Source organism: Rosa chinensis, chromosome 2, assembly GCF_002994745.2.
Source record: "Rosa chinensis cultivar Old Blush chromosome 2, RchiOBHm-V2, whole genome shotgun sequence".
NCBI classification, from domain to species: domain Eukaryota; kingdom Viridiplantae; phylum Streptophyta; class Magnoliopsida; order Rosales; family Rosaceae; genus Rosa; species Rosa chinensis.
In genome coordinates this window covers 1,228,672-1,254,162 of record NC_037089.1, presented here as the reverse complement: position 1 = coordinate 1,254,162, position 25,491 = coordinate 1,228,672, and the positions used below count along the sequence as shown (strand labels likewise).

General features: G+C 40.2%; 6 protein-coding genes across 7 annotated transcripts; 3 read left to right on the top strand and 3 right to left on the bottom strand.

The window, feature by feature from the left end:
* Position 1: 1 nt before the first annotated feature.
* Positions 2-941, bottom strand: LOC112189640 (temperature-induced lipocalin-1). The gene is made up of 2 exons (XM_024328987.2): positions 490-941; positions 2-378 (listed from the first exon to the last, which is right to left on the bottom strand). Exons 1-2 carry the CDS (start codon positions 859-861, stop codon positions 199-201), a joined length of 552 nt encoding a protein of 183 aa, XP_024184755.1. The 5' UTR covers positions 862-941; the 3' UTR covers positions 2-198.
* A 1,354-nt stretch (positions 942-2,295) lies between these two features.
* On the top strand, positions 2,296-3,849 carry LOC112183516 (F-box protein CPR1). Its single transcript, XM_024321900.2, has one exon. The coding sequence runs from the start codon at positions 2,417-2,419 to the stop codon at positions 3,824-3,826; it is 1,410 nt and encodes a 469-aa protein (XP_024177668.1). The 5' UTR covers positions 2,296-2,416; the 3' UTR covers positions 3,827-3,849.
* A 7,675-nt stretch (positions 3,850-11,524) lies between these two features.
* On the top strand, positions 11,525-13,245 carry LOC112184683 (F-box/kelch-repeat protein At3g06240). Its single transcript, XM_024322927.2, has one exon. The coding sequence runs from the start codon at positions 11,871-11,873 to the stop codon at positions 13,020-13,022; it is 1,152 nt and encodes a 383-aa protein (XP_024178695.1). The 5' UTR covers positions 11,525-11,870; the 3' UTR covers positions 13,023-13,245.
* A 277-nt stretch (positions 13,246-13,522) lies between these two features.
* On the bottom strand, positions 13,523-16,158 carry LOC112190819 (VAMP-like protein YKT61). The gene is made up of 6 exons (XM_024330310.2): positions 15,834-16,158; positions 15,477-15,574; positions 14,912-15,016; positions 14,719-14,784; positions 14,347-14,433; positions 13,523-13,864 (listed from the first exon to the last, which is right to left on the bottom strand). The coding sequence occupies exons 1-6, from the start codon at positions 16,024-16,026 to the stop codon at positions 13,814-13,816; spliced, it is 600 nt and encodes a 199-aa protein (XP_024186078.1). The 5' UTR covers positions 16,027-16,158; the 3' UTR covers positions 13,523-13,813.
* A 1,171-nt stretch (positions 16,159-17,329) lies between these two features.
* Positions 17,330-21,334, top strand: LOC112188533 (glycerophosphodiester phosphodiesterase GDPDL7). Its single transcript, XM_040515154.1, has 10 exons — positions 17,330-17,505; positions 17,701-17,853; positions 17,969-18,262; positions 18,680-18,789; positions 18,880-19,384; positions 19,523-19,561; positions 19,662-19,943; positions 20,049-20,191; positions 20,272-20,755; positions 20,854-21,334. The coding sequence occupies exons 1-10, from the start codon at positions 17,487-17,489 to the stop codon at positions 21,186-21,188; spliced, it is 2,364 nt and encodes a 787-aa protein (XP_040371088.1). The 5' UTR covers positions 17,330-17,486; the 3' UTR covers positions 21,189-21,334.
* Positions 21,335-22,029: 695 nt separating this feature from the next.
* Positions 22,030-24,812, bottom strand: LOC112185173 (ABC transporter I family member 1). Of its 2 annotated transcripts, none has more exons than XM_040515638.1 (2): positions 23,775-24,812; positions 22,030-23,125 (listed from the first exon to the last, which is right to left on the bottom strand). In XM_040515638.1, exon 2 carries the CDS (start codon positions 23,013-23,015, stop codon positions 22,329-22,331), a length of 687 nt encoding a protein of 228 aa, XP_040371572.1. In that variant the 5' UTR covers positions 23,016-23,125; positions 23,775-24,812; the 3' UTR covers positions 22,030-22,328. The 2 variants fall into 2 exon arrangements, with proteins under 2 accessions (XP_040371572.1, XP_024179150.1); XM_024323382.2 differs by having other exon boundaries at positions 22,030-23,162; positions 23,775-24,811.
* Between the last annotated feature and the right edge of the window lie 679 nt (positions 24,813-25,491).

The window sequence follows — 25,491 nt, the reverse complement described above, 5'->3', positions numbered from 1 at the left end:
ATTACACAGAACCATCCAGATGGAAATTTCTTAGCTATTTGTTCCACAACTTCAACCAGTAGGCTTCAAACTTTATGTTGCATATTTTAACAAACCAAATGATACTCCTAGCCTAAATGTTGCAAAAGAGGCTCTGATTATTCATTCATATATACAATATACTCAGATCCCCAATATGCTACTCCAATCAGAAATTCTCTATTTTCCAAAGAGGGACTTGAACCACCAGGTACCCTTTGTGTCCGTGGGTGCATCTTCTGGAGGATTCTCACCCTGTGGTGTCTTGTGGAGTTTGGTCACATCATAGTCCTCATCCTTGGCTTTCTGCACTAGCTGGTTGTAAATCTCCTCATCTAGATGAGGCTTCCTGCTCAATATCTGACCAAAATGCCCAAAACCAAAGTCACACACAAAACATAGACAAATCCCACCAACAAAAACAGAAACGGACAATTACCCAATAGAACAAAGAGAAAGAAATACACATACCCAAAGGTAATTTCTGCTAGGTTGACCAATGAGAGCATACTGATAATCCTCATCAATATACAAAACCCAGTAATCCCCAGTAACAGGGATGATGGGCAAAAATGGAGGGAGATAGAATTTGACTTTGAGCTTTGCCTCATCACTTGAAGGGTCAGCCTTGTAGGCAGTGCCTTCTATGGAGCTTCTGACCCCATCCGTGAAGGTCTCATTGAGCACATTCACAGTCCCATCTTCTTTCAGAGTGTAGGTGGCCCTAGTGTTCTCTCCATTCTTGGGCTGAAACCTTGATGGGAATGAAGCAATTTCATACCAGCGGCCCATGTACCTCTGCAAGTCTAGGCCTTTCACAACTTCCATGGTTTTCTTTGCCATTGTCAAATATGAGGGGAGGGAATTGGGAGACAGAGGGTTTTCTAGGGTTTATATGTTTCAGGATTCTGGGCTTTCTTGATAAGGTATATAGAGGTGGCATTGGCTTATTTGAAGTCCGGACGTGGAGGTTTCTAGACCTTACACGTTTAGCGTGCAAGATGGAACTTGCTAGACACGTACGGACGGTAGGGTAAAGAACTCGGGGTTTTTTGATCCTTCAACCGACTTCATTCATCTCTCTAGAGTTTCAATTCTTTGGTTTTTTCCCTTCTTTGTCAAGCGTGAGGTAGCAAATAATTTCGGTTCATATAACACATCAACTCAATCAATATGTGAATTAAGGTTTACGAGGATATTTAAACATTGCCAAATTAACTCCTGCGATAGAGTCGCACGAATCTGAAGATCCTTTAAATTTGCTAATCACAAATTAATAGGTGTTAATCGGACAATAAACATGAGATATTCCATACTAGGCGGTGGTTAATTGACTTAATTCTTCAATTTAGTATTAAATTTTCAGAAAATTAATAGTAAATAGAAATTACATTTATATTTGAGGTGCTTCATGGAGGGGTACTCGGTTGGATTCATGAAGCAAATGTAAAACAACATACCACTACCACACATAAATGAAAAGACATACGTTTGTAACATTCCTCTCACTCCTTATTTTTCATCCATTTATACTTTAAGAAGAAAACATTATGATTATGATTGGATAAGAGCAAGCTTGGCGAGGAAGAAAACATTATGATTATGATTTGAATAGGAGCAAGCTTGGAGAGGAAGAAAAAGAATTTTGTGGTTGTAGCTTGTAAGAAGAAGCAAAGTTGTCTAGAAGCATTAGGCTTATAATTCCCCATGGCTGAGAAAAAAACAAGAGATCTATGTCAAATATCGTGATCAAGGCGGACATGGTTATCCAATGGTCGTCCAAAATGAGTCAAATCTTAACCCCCATAGATTTCTTAATCATCAACCCCATACATGGAAGATAGCTGATAAGATCAAGCAGCACGTATATAAACGATAGAATAGACAAGGCGGTTATGTCCAATTTTAATTTAAAGAAGAGCAATCTTAGAAAAAGAAAAATTTGTGAAGGTGGTCAAAAAGAGGAAAGTTTTACGAGATATTAATGTACCGATTAGTAAATTTGATACAGAAGTAGTTTGACTCCATACGTTAGTACACCAGCTTCAAGTCTATCTTTGTATTGAGTAAGTTTACCTCTATATTAAACTAATCTACTTGATATATCAGTACATTAATACCGAAAACAATCCCCAAAAGAAAAAAAAATACTATAGACGAAACACGAAAGAAAAATGTCAAAGTTGATCAGAAACACATTGGGCATGGTGATTTTAGCCCAAATAGTACATTTACTACGGCCCAATTACAGAAAGTGAACTTTACGTTAGGTATTACCCCAAACATTAGGATTGCTAGTTTTGATTGCCGATATAATTACCGATCTCATCTTTTGGTCAAGGACCCATAAAAATATAATTTGTGCCAAGTGCTAACCTAAACAAAAGCATTGTCGTTCATGGCGCGCATGAGGGAAACTGCAATAATACCTGAAGATATTATAGTGGAAATTGTGACGAGGTTGCCGATCAAACCCGTAGGGCGATGCAGGTGCGTTTGTAAACGGTGGCGCTCTCTATTCTCCGACCCAAAGTTTGCCAAGTCGCACATACAATCAGCTTCTGAGCGGCAAACCCTCTGCCAGAGACTTGTTCTCGTCAGACATGAATACAAATCGCTAGAGTTGGAGTTGGGGGATCTAAAGGAGCTTAAGAATTCTTCGCTCAGAGTCGGACAGCTGAACACCCCATTCAAGAAACCGGGCCATGCTCTCCGCTTTTTAGGCTCTTGCAATGGGTTAGTAGCCTGTTATAACTGTTGTAAATATCCAAACATTAATTTTATGGATCCTAAATGTGGTTCATCCTTGTTTATCTGGAACCCATCAACCGGATTCTACAAAGAAATACCTGAGAAAGGCTTTGATCTTCCATGGGGGGTTTCCACATGTGGCTTTGGCCATGTCTCTGACACCGACGACTATAAAGTTGTTTTAAGAAGGAATTTTCCGAGTTGGGGAGAGTTTAGCATCTTCTCGTTGAGAGCTCAAACGTGGAAATCAATTAAATCCCCTGTGAACAGCACGCTGCAACGGAAAGGGCTGCTTTTTAGAGAGGCACTTCATTGGCTAGCGCTTGACAGATACACCCCTGATCCTCGTGAGTATTTTGGAATACCAATAGCTCTCTTTGCCTTTGATTTGGCGAAGGAGGGGTTCCGGAAAATGCAGGTGCCTAGTATTCTGAACTTCACTTTTAAATGCCATTTGGGAGTTTCTTGTGAAGGATGCCTGTACATGATGCAGTATAATCGGCTGTTTGAGCATCAAGGGATATATTATGTTGTTGATTTTTGGGTCATGAGAGAATACGGAAACAGTGATTCCTGGAGTAGATCCCTCAGCCTAAAGTTTTTCGATAAGTGGAGCTATAGGCTTGAGCCGATCTTGCTTATGGAAACTTGTGCAGTTGTGATGAAGAGGTCGAAAAAGTTTGATCAAGACAAAGAAGAGACGCGTGACATATATATGGTTCGTGATCATAATAAACAAGAGAACGCCAGCATGTATATTCTTTACAGTAATCCAACAGACATGGTTGTATATGAAGAGAGTCTTAGTGAGTATCATGGAGTGGAAAGAGAAGATGATCAAAAGCTGGAGTGGAAAGAGAAGAAGATCAAAAACTGTAATCCTCTACGTACCACAAGGCTTGATAACGCTGAAATGAAGAGGACCCACTTGCCTAGTGATACCAGTTGTTTTGTTTATTTATGCTCTAGTCTTTGTAGTAGAATCAAGTGTCTTTTTGTGAATGCAACTTCTAAGACCCATAGTTTAAACTTTAAAGGTGTTGAAAAAATAGCTTAGAAATTTTCCAATAGTTATAGGTCCAGAAGAGAATGATTATTGATTGGTTTATTGCCAATATTTTTCTTTCATGATAACAATGTTTTTTGATCGTATACTCATACTCATACTCCAATAGTGGATTTCTTCAAGAAAAAAAAATCAAGAAGCCGCAAAACTCTGCTCTCCTCTAGGGTTAGGGTTTTTTGCGTCTGTGAGAACTTTTCAACGCAGCATGGCCTCTATTGATGCGATGGCATCCATAACTGCTAGGAGAGCTCCTAACTGCTAGGGAGTATACGCGCCGCTCTTTTCTGGGTATGTTCAAGTCAGCGTGGAGGATCAATGGCATGATGCATGTCGAAGAAGCTCGGGAGGATGATCGGGTTTTGATAACGTTTTTAGATCCGGTGGATCGAACTAGGGTTTGGAAGGGAGGCCTTTAGGGATTCAATCGAGCTCCGATTGCTTTAGCGGAATATAATGGTGTGAGTTCGGTGATGTCAGTCCCGCTACAAAAGTCATCGTACTAGATGACATTGATAGGGGTTCCTTCGGCCTTCCGATCCGAGAGAATCATGCGTCTCATTGGAAGCACACTTGGTGAGTTCATGGAGTATGATAGGGTGGCTTTCCGGACCAGGGTGTTGCGAATTCGGGTCGAGGTAGATTATACAAGGTCGCTGTTGCTTAAGCGTCGTTTATGGGTTGAAGATGCCGTTCAGTTCATGGTGCACTTCAAGTACGATAAGATGTTTGGGCGGTGTGGAAGATGTGGGCTGGTTATGCACATCGGGTTACCATGTTCTGGGCCTGAGATGCTGGAGGAAGAGGAGGCATCTGTTGGTATGGTGGAGCCGCCTTCTGCTTTGGAGGTGCTGTGTGGAGGGCTGGAAACAAGCATCGCGGCAACTAGGGTTTATCCTCATGGTCCAACCTTAGTCTCCTCGGTCTATTTCAGAAGCATTTTTGCCTCAAACAGTGGTGCAAATGGGTTGGGTTCGAAGGCAGATTCAGATCAGGGATACTGGGGAATCAAGACAGGAGGTACCATCGATTACTGGGCTGCGTCGTCCTCGTGATGGTGACGAGGTAATTATCTATCCAAATAAGCTTCGTCTTAGTTTGGCTGTGGGAAAGAAAAATTTGGATGCAATAACTATGGGGCTTATTAAGGCGACTCCTAGCACTAATGATCAACCAAAGAGAAAACGTGGTCGCCCTGGAGGCAGTCTCAACAAACTGCCATATGGTACTGTTGGAAAGAATAAAATAGTCAAGAAGGATGAGGAGCATAAGAAGACTCCAAAAAATAGCAAGAAGACCAACCTGTTGCCGAGGTTGTTAGCTGCTGAAGATGGTGCCAATCCTGACCCTAAGGGGAAGGAGTTGGCATTGTTTTAGCGTTTTCTCTCCGAAGTCATTCTGGATGCAAGTCTTGGTCTTGAGTAGGGTTTAATCTCTATATGCTTCTCTAAGATGTTTTCTAGTTTGTTTTTGTACCACAATTGCGTGTTGGCAAGAATAGGCTAGTTGAATGATTTTGCCTTAAGAAGCGAGGTTATCTTGCTTAGTGTAGGCTTGCTTTCAGCGAGCGTCCCTTAGATTACTAATGAGTTTAGTTTGGCTTAGATAGGTTTCTGGTTGTTTGACCAGCTTGCTTATGTAAACTTTGTTAGACTCTGACCTGTTTTATGGCTTGATTACTAATGCAATCAACTCCTTTTCAAAAAAAAAAAAAATAGTGGATTTCTTCTATTTTTGTTCTTTTTTCAACTCTTGCTTATGCGGCTTTCTCATACTCATACTCAAACGGTGATGGAGCTTTCTCTTCTCTATCGGAAGTGAATTTGCTTCTGTCTAGCTAGCCTGAGTGTGGGATTGTGCAGTGGTGGCAAGGGCCTTTGCGGCGGCAATGGAAGTGGCTTCTACGGCGGTAGTGGTGAGGGTGGTCCTGATCCCCATGCTAGGGTTTGCTGCTGGGTTCCAAGATTGTTGGGCCTGGGGTGGACTTTTGATTGTAATTGAGGAGTTTGGTTTCAATTTTGGATGATGGGCTCCATGTGGACTGCATGGGTCTCTTATTGGGCTGAGTTGGATTAGGGCTTATCAATTTGGGTGGTTCTAATGAATGAAGATGGAGTGGATAGTGACACGTCATTCTCTACTCCAATTGTTATTTGATCTTTGATCTTGGTGCAAAGCCACTAGCTCTAAGGGTCATTTTAATTTACTGCTTCAGAGTATTTAGGTTTTTGTTTGGAATAATGGTGCGTGGACTTTCTAAAAAGTAGGTGTACTGAGAGTATACTGAGTTCTTGTTCTTGTTTAGAATAGGAGCCTTAAGGTGCTCTGAGGAATTATTCTTTCTGTCAACCTCATATGATTGTTTCGTTTTTGTACTGTTTGCTGAATTTAATAAATGCGCTGATCTCTTTTGATATTAAAAAAAAAAAAAAAAACTCTGGTTTCATTAAGAAGTTTTGGTTTATTGTAGTAGAGATGATTGATAATCCAATCAGACTTTTTTTTTTTTTTGGGCATTTCAAACTCGTGTGAATATGATAGGTTCCATGACCCATTCTTCTAACTCCCCTGTAATTTTTGTTTTTGTTCCATGACTCACAAATCACAATAGGGCCCAAACGACAAAGCTCTTTGGGTGTTCGGTTTTGTTATTTTGAAGTCTAAAAACAGCGCGTCTGGTGTTTCTTTCCCATTCCTAAACCCCCAAAGATGCTTAGACGAAGACTTCTAGCGATTCTTATCATCGACTCATCGAGGTAAATCTCTCTCTCCCCTCTCGGTCTTATGAAACAGACGCTGTCATACTTTGTTTCTGATATAAGAAGGGCCTTGAAACTGTAGAATATTCTGTAAATATTTACTTTCCTTGTACATATAGGTTTTGTCTCTCTGTATAATGGTAGGAGATCGTTTCCTATTAGGATTACTCTTGTATCACTTTATAAACCCTATTCTTGGGGGTGAATATTATTGAAGCATTCCAATCGTATTGAATTCTTATTTTCTACTTGGTATTAGAGCGGGTTCAATCCTTTGAACCTGCACCGTACTCTTTGAAACCCAAATCCCGTAGAACATCACAAACGCTTAAACTATTCCCAAATCCCGAAATCTCGAAGTCTGAAACAATCCCTGGAAATCATATTATTGCCGCATACCTTTGTTTGATTAAAGTACTAGCCCACTTGTCTACTAGCTGCTGCATTGTTTAATTAACAATCACAAGTCTTGTTTGCAATATTGTTTAATTAAAGCCGACAAGACCTGCTGCAAGTACAGGACTTTGCATTCTTCTGGGCATTCTACACGCTAACTGTGAAAGTCCAGAGTGGACTATTGAAACCGAATCTGCAGGCCTTTGCTTTCTTCTCATTAAGTCTAGCCGACGGACCCACGTGCAAGCCTTTTTTTTGCTCAATGGAAAACGACCCCGCGACCATTGTACTCCACAATATGCCCCCGGGCTTCTCAACTCCTCCATCACGCCGCCTCCGGGTAAAATAAATCCATATGCAAATACAAAGTGTCCGCTCTGTGAAAATTTAGGTCATAGCAAGCAACGATGTTATGAAATAATTGGCTACCCTTATTGATGGGATTCCACCAAGAAACCGCGAAAGAATCTTGGAAAAGCTACTGTAGCTACTGCAGAGGAAGAGCAACCATCTAATGCCTCCGCCAATGTAGCACAGTTAGGTATGAGGAGTAAGGTATCTGTGAATAGTTCTTGGATAATTGATACAGGTGCATCTGACCATATGACTAATGATCCTAGCCTCTTGAAACAGCTAAAACTCTCCTCTCAAAATATTGTTTCTAATGCTGATGGTACTCCAACTCCGGTAATCGGAGAAGGCTCTGTTGTCCTCTCTGACACGTTAACCCTTGACTCTGTATTGGTTGTCCCTTCATTAGCATATAATCTCCTATCTGTTAGCCAGATTATCCTAGCACTAGCATGTATTGTGACTTTTTATCCCTCATTCTGTGTGTTTCAGGACATTTTGATTCGGCGGATTCTTGGTTATGGTGTGAGAAGGGGGAAACTCTACTACTTGGATCTGACAGCAAATGGAGAGCAACAACTGTTAGGACAAGTGAATCAGGTTAATGGAGTAGAGAATGCTAAGGACACGGTGTGGTTATGGCATCGTCGTTTGGGTTATCTGTCTTTCAGTTATCTTAAGAAACTACAACCCCAGTTATTTTCAGTTGTTAGTGGTTCAGATTTTCGTTGTGATATCTGTGAACTGGCTAAAAGTCATCGAATTTCGTATTCACCTAGTCTCAATAGAAGTCCCATTCCGTTTATGAAAATTCATTCTGATGTTTGGGGTCCTGCCAAGATCCCGTCTTTCTCTGGAGCTCGATATTATGTGACTTTTATTGATGATTGTACTCGTATGACTTGGGTGTCTTTATTGAAGAACAAGAGTGAAGTGTGTTCCATGTTCAGAGAGTTTCACAAGATGGTGTCTACACAGTTCCAACAAAATATTCGAGTTTTCCAATCTGACAATGGCGGAGAATATATTAATGGTCCTATGCAGGAGTTTATGCAATCTCATGGAATTCAACATCAGCCTTCTAACTCATATACTCCTCAACAGAATGGATTGGCAGAAAGGAAGAATCGACAATTACTTGAAGTTGTCCGTGCCTCTTTGTTTGGCATGCATGTACCTCGTGAATATTGGGGAGAAGCTGTGAAGTCCGCCGCTTACCTCATTAATCGTACTCCCTCTCGGGTAATTGAATTTCAAAATCCTCAGCAGAAACTTCAGAAACTTCTGTCACTTCCGTCGCTACCAAATCTTGAACCTCGAGTGTTTGGATGCGTAGCCTATATTCATATTCCCAAGCCTCAACGCAGCAAGCTTGATCCCCGTGCCCGTAAGTGTATATTTGTTGGTTATGCGGAATTCAAAAAGGGTTATCGATGTTATGATCCTCTTACTGGTACTATGTATATTTCTCTTGATGTTGCATTTCGCGAATCTGAGTCTTATTATTTAGGGGGAGTTTCGGAGTCTTCCCTTCAGGGGGAGAGAGGTTGTGAAGGAAATCCTCAAGATTTATTTGCATTTGAAGAATTTGACGAATTAGAAGTTTTGGAATCAAGATTTGGAGTTGGGAATTCTTCTCCAACTGAAATTCCAACTGAAAGCGAAATAGGAAACGAAAGTGAACAAAAAGCTGCTGCCGTGGGGCCCTCCATCTGCCAAGGAGACAATTCTGAAGCCGTGGGGCCCTCCAACTGCGGAAAACAAAGTGAAGAAGAGCAAAAAAGGGCCGTGGGAAAAGAAAGTGGAAACGAAAGAGAAAAAGAAGATGGGCGATTTGGAAGGGAAAAAGAAACATAAAATAGCCTAATTAGTGGTGGACCTGTGGCCGTGGGGTCCCCATCTAGCAGAGATCATGACCGGTTGAACATGACAAATTCATCCCAAGGTGTCCTTGAGTCATCCAGCCAACATCATGAATCCCATAGTGGTTTTGTCCCATCTTGCCGACATCATCATAAGTCAAATAAGATAGATGCATCCCAAAGTAGTTTGGACAAGTCAAAGAGGAAAGATAATTCAATGCTACGTCTTGGCCAGCAAATTGACACGCATTTTGACGGCGACAAGGACACTTCAATGAGTCCTGGAATATGTGACACACCCAATAATGAGAATATAATTCAGAGTTCTGATCTGTCAGAGTTTCTACCCCTCTCTACATTATCAACTGAAGAATCCGCTGCGAGTGTTCTTCCTCAGGTACCTTTAATTTCAAATGAATCATCTGGGTTAGATAATATTGAGTCTAGGAAATCACAGAGGGTTACTAAGGGTATTCCTAAGAAACAATATGAACCAGACATCAAAACCAAAGCTAAGTATCCTATAACTAATTACATGTCTAACCATAGGTTGTCTGGGTCACATGCACTTGTTGTTGATCAATTATCCACTATATCTATTCCTAGTAGTGTACATAATGCTTTGGCAGATCCTAAGTGGACTCAAGCGATGAATGAAGAACTAGAGGCTTTGCAGAAAAATTTGACTTGGGATATTGTGACTATGCCTGCTGGAAAGAAAACTGTTGGATGCCGATGGGTGTTTACAGTAAAACTTAAAGCTGATGGGAGCATTGACAGGTACAAAGCCAGATTAGTTGCCAAAGGTTACACTCAGCGCTATGGGATTGATTATGAAGAGACGTTTGCCCCTGTACCAAAGATCAATACTGTTCGAATCTTGATTTCACTTGCAGCAAGTAAGATTGGCCTTTGCATCAGTTTGATGTGAAGAATGCGTTCCTCAATGGCAACTTGGAGGAAGAAGTGTATATGGAGATGCCACCAGGAGTGAAAAATTTGCCTTATGATACTGGCAAGGTTTGTAAGTTGAAGAAGTCTCTTTACGGTTTGAAGCAGTCTCCGAGAGCTTGGTTTGGAAGATTCTCTAAGTCCATGAGGGCATTTGGATATAAACAAAGCAACTCAGATCACACTTTGTTCATCAAACGTCGTCAGGGGAAGATTACCGCTCTGATTGTATATGTTGATGATATGGTTGTCACAGGGGATGACTTAAAAGAGATGGAGGCTCTACAAAAGTATCTTTCTAAGGAATTTGAGATGAAGGACCTTGGGCAATTGAAGTACTTCCTTGGAATTGAAGTTGCAAGGTCTAAGAAGGGGATTTCTTTGTCCCAACGTAAGTATGTACTTGACTTGTTAGCTGAGACCGGAATGCTTGACTGCAACCCTATTGAGACGCCGATCGAGATGAATCATAACCTCGCCATCTATCCAGATCAGGTTCCAACAGATAAAGGAAGGTACCAACGTCTAGTGGGGAGACTTATTTACCTTTCTCATACTAGGCCTGATATTGCTTATGTTGTGAGTGTGGTCAGTCAATTTATGCATTGTCCCAGTGAAGAGCATATGGATGCAGTGTATCGTATTTTGAGATATCTTAAAATGGCACCTGGAAGAGGTTTGTTGTTTGGAAAAAAGGATGAGTTGGAGGTTGTGGGGTACACAGATGCAGACTGGGCTGGTGATAAGACAGACAGGCGGTCCACATCTGGGTATTTTACATTTGTTGGAGGAAATCTTGTGACTTGGCGCAGCAAGAAACAGAAGGTTGTTGCTAGGTCAAGTGCTGAAGCTGAGTTTCGAGGTATGGCGCATGGAGTTTGTGAGATGTTGTGGATTCGTAATGTGTTGAAAGATTTGGGCTTTAAGCTCAAGAAGCCTATGGATTTGCATTGTGATAGCAAGTCTGCTATTGAAAATGCTCATAATTCTGTTCAGCATGACCGGACTAAGCATGTGGAAGTAGATCGACATTTCATTAAGGAAAACCTGGACAGAAAGATCATCTGTTTCCCTTTTGTGTATACAGAAGATCAATTAGCCGATGTTCTTACGAAAGGAGTGTCAAGGAAAGTGTTTGACAACTCAATTGACAAGTTGGGCATGATTGACATCTATGCACCAACTTGAGGGGTAGTGTAGAATATTCTGTAAATATTTACTTTCCTTGTACATATAGGTTTTGTCTCTCTGTATAATGGTAGGAGATCGTTTCCTATTAGGATTACTCTTGTATCACTTTATAAACCCTATTCTTGGGGGTGAATATTATTGAAGCATTCCAATCGTATTGAATTCTTATTTTCTACTGAAACAGTGTGATTCTGGTCATTGTTGTTGGGTACTACTCTTTGAAATCAGAAATCTCTCTGTTGGGTAATGGGTATTGTGCTTTGAAATCAGAAATCTAGTTCTCTACTTCTCTTGCTGGGTAATGGGTCTTGCTCAAGAAACCCTCATTTCTATTGTATTCAGTTTTAGCAAAGAAATGTGGTTGTAAGATATGGAAGCTGCCATCTGATCGATTTTGTTTGTTGATTTGGGAAAACAGACTTAGAATACGAACTCCCCATTTTGTGTTAAGACCTTCCCTTTTCTCCTTCTTGTTACTGTAGATTTTATATGTTAATGCTTAGAAGTCAGCTTGTGCAAGTGTAGAAAATGAAGAGAATTCTGAAGTCATCTGAGTCAAGTGCCTCAGCTGGTGTCTCTTTCAAATCAGCAGCCATGGTGGCAGCTGCAATATTACCTGAAGAGATAATAGTGCAGATCGTGACCAGGCTACCTGTCAAATCTGTGGGGCGATGCAGATGCGTCTGTAAACGGTGGCGCACTCTATTCTCTGATTCCCAATTCGCCAAACTGCACTTCCAATGTGCCCCTAAGCATCAAACCATACTATTCTTCCGCAACTTTGACCTTGAAATCCTAAATTTGAGTCATAATCTGTCGTTCGGAAAGGAATCTCTAGTTCTCCGAAATCTGAATGCCCCTTTCGATCACCAGTGGGCTGTCTTTATAGGCTCCTGCAATGGGCTGGTAGCATCATATCTCTCCCATTCCTTCCTGCAACAGGAAAGCCTGTTTATATGGAACCCGTCCACCAGATTCTTTAAGAAATTACCCAGCCGAGGTAATACTTCTCAGATATCCATTTTTGGGTTTGGCTATGTGTCTGCCACCGACGAGTACAAAGCTGTGATAAATGGGGAGATCTTCTCATCCAAGAGTGAATCATGGAAACGGATTGAAACCCCTCGCTTCCGCATCGTGTCATCATGTGGTGTGCTTTTTGGTGAGGCACTCCATTGGCTATTCTATCCCGATGTTGAAAGGCAGCAGGTTCCAAATCTGTATGCTTTCGATTTGGAGGAGGAGGAGTTTTCAGTAATGAAGCTGCCTAGTGCTCTTCAAACACACGGGCTTAGAAACTGTTTTATATGCCAGGGTGGTGTTTCTTGTGAAGGGTGCTTGTATGTAATGGTCAAGAAGGCGCGGTGGGATTGTGGTAAGTTGACCTATTATGAAATTGACTTTTGGGTCATGAGAGAGTATGGCAACAGTGATTCCTGGACTAGATCGTTCAGCGTAAGGATTCCCGGTCAGCCTGAGCGGAGGGACTGGTATCCTTTGCTTCAAGCAATTTCGGTTAGGGAAGCTAGTGCATTTGTGAGGAATAGATGTCCAAGGGAAGAAGAGAAGCTTGACATGTCTATAATTCATTATCGTAATGAAGATGAGAACTCCGACATGTATATGCTTGACAATGATGCACAAGACATGGTTGTTTATGAAGAGAGTCTGTTGTCTTAAATAGTATCATGCCGTGGAGGACTCTAATCAAACACAGAGCCTGACATTTGGGATGAACGGTTGTTCTTTGCATTCCAAGTCCCGGTTAGTTTAATACTCCCCATTGCTCATTGTAGTCTATGTTTTATTTCCAATTCCAGTCCGCTTGAGGCTAGGAGTACTATCAAAGTATCGATTGGTGTTTTAATTTATGCTTTAATGTTTTTGTAGTCAAGTGTGTTTTGTGAATGAGTAGTTTGAAACAGAAGTATACAAAGTTGGGTAGTCTTTACAACTTTATACATGAATGAGTTGGTATGTGTGTAATTCGTGCATTCATTGTAAACAATCTGCTTCGGCTGGAAACCATCAACCCGATTCTTAAACCAATTTTTTCCGGCTGATTAGTGGACCTGTTCCATTCATGGCTTTGGTTATGTTTCAACCACAGAAGACTGTAAAGTCCTATCATGTACCTAAGATATAAATAGATATATTGTATGATCTGAAAGATGAATAGCTTCAAAAGAATAAGCAATGGCATATAGATTTATAAATCGTAAATGAGAATATCGCAAACATGACATAGCACACAGTTAAATATAAACTTGTGTTTCCAAACAGAAACACGGTAACCATACTATCAATATTCGGTTTCCCTTCTTTTTTGATACAAAAGAAAATGAAGATCCACACAATTCTGCCAAGCGAACAATTGACAAATGACATGGAAATATTACAATCGCCAATTTGTCTTCCTTCAACTTAAACACCAGGATTGTCATTACGGGTTTGATGCTAGCACCAGAAGCTTACAGTATGGTACAACAAGAATTGGTCTTTTTTGCCTGCTTATAGAACATCTGTTTGGGAAAAAAAAAAAACAATATCATCAGGCTGTCACATCAGAAACAAACTCAGGTACAGTTAATCTCGTAACAACCCAAGTGGTAATATCTATTCCGTTTGCCAAAAGAATCACAAATCAAGGATCAAGTATTTAAACGCAAAAATGGACAGAACTTTTACTGACAAACATTTGACTGGGTTCATGCTTCAGACTGCACAATCTAAAATCTAAATCCAACCCTTTTAACAGGCACAAAGGTATTACTGCAACAGGAAATCAACTGGACCACATCATTTGGTGCTTTATATTATTCAATAAATTGCACTTAAAAAAAATAAAAAATACTCCCCTGTTGCTTTAATGCATACCTAGACACTGACTTCTCTCCAAAATAGAGGATGTGGAAGCCCTTGACACCACATACAATTTATAGCTACTTCAAATGATATGCACTATGCAATGGCAACTGAAAAATAGCTCAACAATTGTTAGTACCTGTGATGCCGTGCTCAGATCCGAACTCTTCTCAACCAAACTGTCCAGTTTCTCACCTCGTTCAAGCACACTATCAATAGTCTTATGCTGCACCAAAGAAAGAAAGAAAGAAAAAAAAAGGGCAGGTCAGAAGTGTAAAAGGTGACCAATCTGATGCTGCATATGGTAGGTGGAGATATTTTATTTTATTTTTTACTTTTTTTTGTTAGACATAAAGACAAGTTATCAAATAAAAGATGTGCCAACCCTTATTCAGGTAACATCCTTCAGCAGGTAATTAATTACTAAACAAAATGGATCCACTGTTAGAAAGATCATAAAGACAGGCAACAATTAACATGATCAAGATGTAGCTGAAGGCACAATACTCACAAGAATAATCTTTGTTTCATCCAATTCCCTCTGAATTTTCAACAACTTATCAGCTTCTGCTGGGTCCTGAAATTTGAAGATAAAGTACAATAGAAAAAAATTGGCTTTAGTGGAGCTCATTAAACTTCATCCGCTTTAATGTCTTATGATTCCAGCTTATATAATAAGAAAGAAAACAGATTTACAGACACACCTGGAATCTTGTTAGAGCCTCATTTAGGTAGGGCCACGATTCTGTGCTGTCCTGTTGTGCAGTCCTCCAAGAATCACCAAATTTTTTCTGATATTCATCTAACACCTAGAAATCATAGCAATTGATTCTTTAATAAATAAACAAGTTGAGCAAAAGTATGAGGCACTTCATGACACCAAACTTGCAAACATCTAATTAGAATTCAAAGCATATTCAACCCTCAGTGACCCAACTGGTGGTCAGTTTCCTATTTGCAGAACCAGACGAATTTGAAATCCAGAAACTTCAATAGTTTGTTACCGGTGAAACGGTGAGAGCCATTGAAGCTCCAAAATCCAAATTACCAACTGAAACTTGAGTAGCTAGAACTCATATAGACTTTTCCAATCACAAAATACTAGAACCTAACCCCTCAACAAAGCAAAGCTCGAGTCACCAGCGATACAGTAAGCAAAGTACAACAAGTGAGTAAATATTTGAATGCATGTATTCATTCTTCTCCTATAACAAACATCCACCTCAACCACAATAGCAAAACGAAACAGTATAAAGAAAATCAAGTCACCTGGTTCAGCAGCGAAAACGCACTTCTAACCGGATAGTGATCATCCATAAAGCCCAATGCACAGAGTCCATTGCTGTTGTAAGCATGTACTTTATACTCTATAACAACAAAAAAAAAAAAAATCAGATTTCATAGAAGCATATTCAAAACAATTTCAATCACCAAAATTACAAATACGAAATTGAAATTCGAATTATAAATGCAGAACAACACGAAATTTCATCAAAATTAAAGACGATTCAGATCGCAATCAAATCGAATACACATAATAGAATATATTATAGGAGCGGATAATTCAATGCGTTGGAGCAAAAAAAAAAAAGAAGTAGATCGTATCGGAGAGGAGAGAAAAGCGACCTTCGTGCTTGACAGACTGGCGTTGACCGGGAGGGGTGCGTTGGGCGACGGTGCGGCCGACGAAGACGATGAACTCCTTGACGCTGGACCTCTGGAAGTAGCCAAAATGGGAGGTATCGGAGGCGTTGGCCAATATGACCGGGTCGGATCCTTCAGGGTTGCACTTGAGGACCAGCAACGCCGTGATCTTCATCGCTTTTCTCTCTCTGAGATTTGGTTAGGTTTTCCGTGTAACAGTGAGGTTGGTCCAAATTTAGGGATTTTTGGGATCGTGGAGAAGAAGAAAAGCGATTTGGGGGAGGGATCCGGTGCTCTTAAGTTCGGTGTAGTCGGTGTTGTCGGGGAATTTACTTTTATGTCCACTTGTGCGTGTATTTATTAATTTATATATGACTGGTGGTTTTGCTTTGCTTTAATTGTTCTCTCCTCCACTAAGTAAACAAAGTAGAGGTCAAATTGGACTGGTCCTTTAGGTTAAATTCTCTGTATTCCTTGCTCTATTTAGATTCAATTTGTAGGTCTGTCGATGAGTAGTGTGTTTAGATTTGGATTAGCCAATTTGAGATGGATTTGGATTAGCGATTTGGTCCTAACAACATATGAATTCCAAAAAACTCGCTAACAATACTTGAATTTTATTAATATAGTACTTAGACTGTTAATTCCTATGTTGCATGTGTTAGAGAACCTAATTCCTATCAGCTTAGCCGTGTCTAACTCATGTGCAACATATGTCACATATCCTATTGCATCGTCTTATTATATTCACAAACGCTAAGGTCCATATGTATGTCCTATAAGATATGTCTATCTTGGTAGTTACACATTCTCAACCTTCAAACATCTCTTCAATATAATCTAGCTAAATAGCCATTGTTTGGGTTTGTTCTAGTTTCCACTTCTGGTACTTGTTCTGTCATATACATATGTTATGTTGCTATATTATATTAATTGTTTGTCATGTACTGAAAAGAAAACGCATGCGTGTAAATTATCCTATGAAGACCTTCTACCCCTCATGACTAATTGACAATTAGTGATGGAACGTTAGCTCATAAGTTATGAGAGAACACACATGTACTAGTAATTAGTGATGGAACGTTAAGTCATAAGTTACAACTATGGCAACATTATGTCAATTCGGTTTGGAACAAGAACCAGTAGTGAAACAACTTGTAACTTCTTCATATTAATGCAGTCATTTGATCAAAGAAACAACTCAAACAAGAATATGGCATGCATGCCTTGAAAGAAAATGTCCAAACAGAAGCGCCTAATTACAGAAAATGGGGAGTTTCGAAAAACCGTGTAAGGCTTGGAAGGTTACAAATGCCTGGTTTCCCGCGAAAGATCATACAAAGCCAAATTGATCAAACTCATCTCAGTCTAACAAGAATAGTAAATACAGGAATTTTGACTCATACAAATTACAAACTGGTTCTCCTTTAATAGCAAATCCTATACTTCTATTAATGCGTGAAATGAGCGAAAACAATTTAGTAAACACAAAAACCAGAGACCAAACCTTTTTGGGGTAAATTTAATTCAATCACCTCTTACCTATTTTCCCTCAACCCCCACGATTTCCTTCTCCTTCTCATCTCATGCATTTGACATTCCCTTGAGAGTTTTCATCTGTAAACTTGACAGGGAATGTTAGAATCCTCCGGAAGTAAGTTCTTTTTCAGGTTTATTGAGTTGGTTTTTCCATTCTCCATCTCTTTTTCTTTGAATGTTGTTTATGTTCATGATGGATCAGTACGTTTTGAATGTTGAAAGCCTCTAGAGGATGAGATTTTGGATGTGATCATTTATATTTTTCCCTTTATATGTTTTCTATCTCATCGACATTTGGAATCTGTGACAGAATCAGGAGAAATGATGAGATGTTTGCTTCTCATTTCCCTGTTGATCCATTCAGCATTGGCCCAGGATGTAGGGCCGGAGGAGCCTCCTCCATTAGGCCAGAAAGGAGGGCCAGATGAGCCGCCTCAAGGGAAGAAATGGCTGACATTAAATGGTAAGAACAAACTTTGCTTCATTTTTGTTTTTGCTTTCATTTGGGGTAAAAGGTTTTGACACTTTGACATCAACATTTTATAATGACATGTTGTAAATGAAAACTTAACGTGCAGGTAGAGAGCCCCTGATTGTAGCTCGTGGAGGGCTATCGGGGCTCTTTCCAGAATCGAGCAATTATGCTAATAGTATGGCCAAGTCCCTGAGTTTGATAGGCACAGCTCTCTACTGCAATCTACAATTAACGAAAGATAGCGTGGGAATATGCCTGTCAAACATTCTGCTTGATAATACAACAACAATATCTACGGTACACCCTAATGGCGACAAAACTTACAACGTTAATGGGAAGGAAGTTCATGGGTGGTTCGCTTTAGATTTCACAGCAGATCAGCTGTCAAAGTTGACATGTAAGAATCGAAACCAACTTATCTCCGGCATTTCATTTTATCAATCACCGATTCATTCTTTTGTTAATACCATAAAAGATGAACAGTGCAACAATGTACAATAGGAGGTTAGTCAAAGATTTCCCTTGTCAAATTTTAGCAATCAATGTGGAATGAATAAACGAGTGGTGGACATGTTAATTGGGTTTTAGAAGTCATTGTCCTAACTAGTCATGCTATGCAGAATCACTGTGTGTAATAGATGATTGCTTTGCAATAGAAGAAACTGAGAATTAGCTAGCATACTTTACGGCACATGAACTTAATCTCATGTACGTGGAGAAGATAATATAGAGAGCTCGCTAACAGTTAATACTAACATTTGTGGTTTAAGCCTTTAAGGTGGCTAATCATGTTTGTTCTTCAATTCCTATACAGTGACTCAAAACATCTTTTCCAGACCAGATCAATTTGACGATGCTTTGCCTATATCGACGATTGAGGATGTTTTAAATAGCAAACCTGACCAGTTTTGGTTGCATGTGCCGGTATCTCTCTCTCTCATCAAGTTTATTTTCGCGGAGTTTCATCATTAGCTTTTCTAAATTGGATTTTCTGTTGTTTGCTCTCTGATTTAGTACGATACATTTTATAACGAACACAAAATCAGTCCAGCGGCATTTGTACAAAGGCAAATGAAAGTTGCAGACATCAATTTCCTTTCATCTCCTGAGATTGGTTTCTTGAAAACTATCGGTGGAAAAGTGGACAAATTGAAGACCAAGCTCATCTTCGAGTTCCTAGGCCCCGATGAGATTGAACCCACAACTAAACAAAAGTACGGTGAATTGCTGAAGAATCTTGGAATGATCAAGTCACTAGCAGCTGGGATCCTTGTTCCAAAAGAATTCATATACCCTGTTACCCCAAATAATTATTTGGATGCTCCCACTACTCTGGTGGCAGATGCTCACAAAGAAGGGGTAGAAGTATATGCTAAAGGCTTTGCAAACGATCAAAATATCCCTTACAACTATAGTATGGATGCAACAGCAGAAATCCAACAGTTCGTAGATAATTCTGATCAATTTTCTGTTGATGGGTTGCTTACAGATTTCCCACCTACGGCATCAGAAGCCATTGGTGAGACACCAGACTGCTTATTTCTAATAGCACTTACATCACATAAATTGCGCAATCACATTAAACATAAAGTAAAGTCCATAAAGATAAGCACCTTGTAATTTCTCTGCTCTAACGCCTCATGCTTTCCTGCTGCAGCATGCTTTTCACATAACAAGGATGCCAAGCCTTACAAAGGTGAAGGTTCTAAGTTTCTTTTGTTTTCCAAAGCTTTTAGTACAAGTTTGCGATCTTTGTGAGCTGAGATAAGTTTCTCTGGAAAATTTTGACGTTGCAGGAAGTCCATTGATCATAAGTAGAAATGGAGCGAGTGGGAACTATCCTGGTTGCACAGACCTTGCTTATCAGAGAGCAGTAGATGATGGCGCTGACATAATCGATTGCTCAGTCCAAATGTCAAGTGATGGAGTTGCCTTCTGCTTAGATTCCATAGACCTCAACTCAGGCACCAATGCATTGGTTCAATTTATGACCAAGAGTGAGACTATCCCTGAACTGCAACCTGAAGCTGGAGTCTTCTCGTTCCAGCTCACATGGGAGGAGATTCAGTCCTTGAAACGTAAGCTTCCTTAAATTTTCACCATTTTAGAATTAGTTATCCTACTAATTTGATTGAGCTAGCAAACTTCTGATAATTATCTCATTAACAACTTTGTTATTTCAGCCCAACTGCAAAGTCCCTACGGACCCAAGGGAGACTTGTATAGAAACCCAGCTAAAAAGGATGCAGGCAAACTGGTGACCCTTAATGAATTCCTAGAGTTCGCCAAGAAAAAGGCAACTACTGGAATTTTGATCGACATTGAGGTAAACCCCTTCAGTCTAATTCTCATTGTTGCACAACAGTGTTTGATCTGAACAATAAATATAACCTATGTTCATCTCAGAATGCGCCATACCTAGCATCAAAGGCCGGTCTGGACATTGTTGGTACCGTAATCTCTGCCTTGAAAAATGCCTCACTCGACAAGCAATCGACTCAACAAGTCATGATCAAATCAAATGACACTTCAGTCCTGTCCAAATTCGCTGATGAGAAAACATACAAAAGAGTGTTCAGCATTAAGGAGCAAGTAGGTTCTGCACCAAAGCAATCGATTGACGAGATCAAGAAGTTTGCAGATGCAGTAACTGTCAGCAAAAATTCGGTTATTCAGTCCAACTCTTTCTTCATCTCGGGAGAAACTGGCATCATCAAGGAATTGAAGGCTGCAAATCTTTCAGTGTACATCCATTACCTGAAAAACGAATTCCTCAGTCTCATGTTTGATTATCTCTCAGACCCCATTACCGAAATAGCTACATATGCTCAAGGATTCCATGTTGATGGAATTGTGACTGATTTCCCAGGAACTGCTAGCAAATATATGAGTAAGTCTTGCGGCTCAAGCTAACTTATTTTACGTATCTACTTTTTTTTTTCTTTTTTTTTTTACATAAACCACTCAACAAGTTTCAAAATTTTCCAGAATGTGCATGCACTGATCTTAACCCTCAGGCCAATATCCCATATCCAATTTTGCCGATTGAACCCGGTTCTCTCCTCAGCTTGCTACCCCCTGAGAAAGTGGCACCAGCAGCAGCTCCCCTACCAGCTCTCGAAGCTAGTAGCATAGTTGACCCACCACTTCCTCCAGTGGCACCCAAAAAGGAGACCAAGCCCGACTCAGACTCCCCGTCCGGTGACAAGCCTGCTCATGCTCCTGCACCGACCGGAAAATCAGGCGCATTGGCAAATGCAGCAAACTGGGGTGTTTCTTTGGTAGCAATAATGGTGCTTAGCTTATTGTCTATGGGAAATTAAGTGTGTGACTTTTGGTTTTTTGGTTTTTCTCTAACCTATCTCGTATGCCCAGTAATATCTCCAAGCTTCTTGTGAAAAAAACCAAAACACATTGCACGAGTCTCTGTACAATATTAATAGTATAGTAAATCTCTCTCATTATAGTATAGCAAATCTTTAGGTATAACTCTGTACTATTAGGCAATCAATTTTTAATGGGTGATCTCAGTGATCCTAACTGGTTAACTCTAATCCAATTCAACATTATCAAATGGTAAAAACCCCTCAAAAGTTACTACATCAATCTGGTTTTTTACTTTCATTTACCAATTTAAAAACAATCTCTAGAACTAGTTTACTGTGTACGATACGCGACAAAACACATACTTAATAGTTTTTTCTAAAACACTTATTTACTTAATCACTACAGATAGTCGAGTTTGTAAGAGCCTCCATATAACGTACTTCATATAAAAAGTTTATATAATTTTCCACAATTTTAAAGTATTATGCACATATTATATTTTATTTCCGCATTTTATGCATATTATTAAATAAAAATAATAAAAATAAATATTAAAAAAGAGGAGGGGGGGGGGGGGGGGGCGCCGAGGCTCAGATTCGCCTTCTGTCAGACTAGAGAGTAAGGCAGCGCCGCCTTCCGTGGCTGCAACCACGGTCGTTGGCCGTGAAAGGACAGAAACGTCATTTCACCAACAAGAACAACCGGGTCGCCCCGCCAAGAAAACCGGTTCACCTCTCCCCACTGTCTGAGTTATACAAACTGTAAAAAATCATCACCGCCTCTGTGACATTCGGTTTTATGAGGAAGAAGAAGAAGCTAGAAGAAGAAGAAGAAGAAGAAGATGATGATGAGAGAGAAAGAGAGAGTCGTAACGAATGGAATGGTTCAAATCATCGGCTTCACAGACATTCAGAGAGGGCAAAGCTCTCTGAGAGCAAAGCCTCATTCTTAAACTAATGAGCGTCTTGAAAACCCTAGAATCCCATCTCCAGGGCTCTTATATATTGCTCTGAAGGAGTATTTTGGTCAATGTGCATGCTCGGAAAGGCTAAGGACATTTTGGTCTTAAAATAGAAATCAATCACAATGGCTACAAATTTTGCTTCTTTTGTGTGTAAACAAGAATAGGGACAGAATCAAAAGTCTGAGCGATCAAGCATATCCACCAAGGTCATTCTCCTTGGGAACCTAGCTGGCAGCCTCAGGTATGTCGCGTCTTCAATCTCGATAGGCAGATGTGTTGCCACAATGACAATGCCCCCTTTCTTTCTATGCTCTGCAATGATGTACTCGAGCAGCTTCACCCCGTCAGTATCCAATGCAACTGAGGGCTCGTCGAGCAACCAAATAGGTCTGTCGATTGCCAGCAACCTAGCGAGCTGTAGTCTTTTCCGCTGCCCCATTGACAGCATTCTCGCCTTCTCCTTAGCCAATCTGCCGAGGCCCATCAGCTCTAAAGCAGGCAGGGAATTCCCCATCTTCCCTTCAAGGACTTCAAACCACTGGACATTGTCAAGGACTGTGAACTTCTCTTTGACCGCGTCTTTGAGGGAGAGCCAGTTGAGTTGGAGCTTGTACTGGTGGAAAACTCCTGAATCTGTGATGTCATGACCATTCCAGAGGACCTGGCCAGCAGAAGGCTTAGAAAAGCCGGCTAACATGCGCAGGAAGGTAGTCTTGCCCGAGCCATTAGTGCCCATCAGCACAAGTGCTCCACCGTCGTGAACTGTGGCATTTACATGTCGCAAGATCTGCTGGGCATTCCTCATGCAAGAGACATTGTTGAGGAGGAGACGAGGGAGCGGGGGCTTTCGGAGAGACATTGCAATCAATCGAACTCAAAAATTACGTCCAACTCCGGGACTCAGAAGAGGACTGTTGAAATGTTTATGATCTACGGCTGATGTTTAAGTCCAGCCAACAGAACCAAATCCTAACAAACACTCTATGCAGGAGGAAGTGAAAGATTACTGTGACAAGGAAATCATGTTACAAAGTTACAAATTGAGAGTTATATACTCGGAATCAACTGATGTGAAGCAAAAACAACATAATGAACGGAACACAAAATCATAATAAATGGCGTATTAATAAGAAATATATAGAATGTAATGCAGCAATAGCATATAAAGTTAAAAGTAGAAAGAAACATCTATTGCAGATTTGCAGTAAGGATTTGATTACTCATGTCACAGAACACGAATGGCTAAAAAGTGAGCTATTTTTCTTCTAATTCTCAATCATATATCAACTAAGATCACAAAACACAAGCATCTAAAACAATAAGCTATAGAGTAACTTTACTAATCCATAATCCTAAACAAATTCGCGGAGCAACCAAAGCAAACTCACATCAGAAATAGCAGGCATTGTAAAGAAACAGAAAAATCAAGATCAACAGAGATAACACAGCCCCACCCAGATGCTCCGGAAGTCCGGATCAAGACCCAATACAAAATACATGAAGATTGGTCCTTTGAGGCATTTCATCGAACATGTTACGTGCATTATTGAAATACCCCGAATAACTGAAAGAGACGCAATCGAACGAAGCTGAACAAGCTACTATGAAGCTCAATTACCAGTAAAATTGCAAAGACTCCTGATTGGACATCAATTACAACGCGCTAAAGGTTACTACTCTTTCTTCTTTTCTCCAACTGAGTTTGAGCGAAGAGAAGCCAACTACTGAACTAGTCTTAATAGGCCATGGTGTGCCTCAACGCCATTCACTCAAATGGGGCATAGAGTATTATATTGTCTGATTAAGCCCAAACCCAAAACCTTTTTTTTTTTTTTTTTGTGAGGGCACTTTTGATTTTACATTTTATAAGCGTAAAAGTAAATATAAACTTTTAACTTTCCACCTTCTCATTTTTGCTATAAAAATCTTAAATTTTCTGCCTTATTTTCTAAATTCGACTAGTGGTTTTTAGAATGAGATAGAACTTTCATTCAATCAACCAAAACGTATACATTGGGAGGGACATAAGCCAATACCCCAAAAAACTGCGGTTATAGATACCATTAGGCCAATGGACCCAGACTTTTAAAATTCGACTAGTGTTGAACACCCCAAAAATTGGATAAAGAATATCATGACACTGATGCGAGGTCTATGATGTGTAACAGATATCTTATTTTGCTTCTCAAGTCATGCGTACGTGAGTCTCACTTTGGTCGAAAACTCGTCCATATAACTCTCAGTGATTAAGCTAAGATTATATATGTAGTGAGCTCAAGCATGCTCAAATTGCTAAGTAAATTCTTAACAAGAGAAAGACTCAAAACATCACATGCTTTATAGCTCCGAAAGATGTAGATTTCTCCAAGTCACAAGCTTTGATATTTATTTTGGCCAAGTCCCTAACATCACCATAGAAAAATTGGTCTCGACTCTTGACCAAAGAAGCTGTTTTAGCTCAAACTGTTTCCATCTCTGTGTTGTTCTTTACTAATTCCTGATGTTTCAATCCATACATATTGAAGTCATAAACACACACAATGCTGCAAATTTGGTCATAATTTTTAAGTTTTTAACTTCTAATTTCAAATATGGTGCAAAACTATAGTCATTTTAGCCACAAACTTCAGATGATTAACTACTAATTTTCCTGTCATATAAAAAAAAAAAAAAAAACTACTATTTTTCCCAAATCATGGTGTTTTATCCAATATATCCCCAAATTTTACCCAGATTAAGATTTGAGAGATTAAAGCTCCAATTTATCTAACTGAAACGAAAATAATTGGGCAAAGGATAAATGGGAGGCTCAGATCAGCACATATAGGCGAGACAAGCGAAAAGGGAAGCCGCCGTGGCTGCAACCACAACACGGTTGCCGGTGAAAAGGACAAAAACGTCATTTCACCGGCCATCCGGGGTCGCCCCGCCAGACAAAAGCTTTCCCCTTCCACAATGCCCCTATTTTCACACTCCGAAGCATCATCGTCACAGCCTCGTAGGGTTTAGGGTTTACAGAGAGAGAGAGAGAGAGAGAGAGAGAGAGCAGATACATATATATACATACACACACACACACATTACAGATAGAGAAAGAGAGAGAGAGAGAGAGAGTTGGGGGCGGGAACTCATCGGCTCCGGCCATGATCTGGAGAGATCAGCGGCGGAGCCTCGATTTTTGATCGGAGTGTGATTGAAGCCCTAATTGGGGCGTAGCTACATATTTATAGTCCCCTCTCTGTTGGCTTATCTTCCCTTTTTGCCCCTATTCTGTTGCATTAGTTCAGGGGTATTTTCGTCCTTTTTCACATCCCTGCAGCGAGAGACTAGTCTGA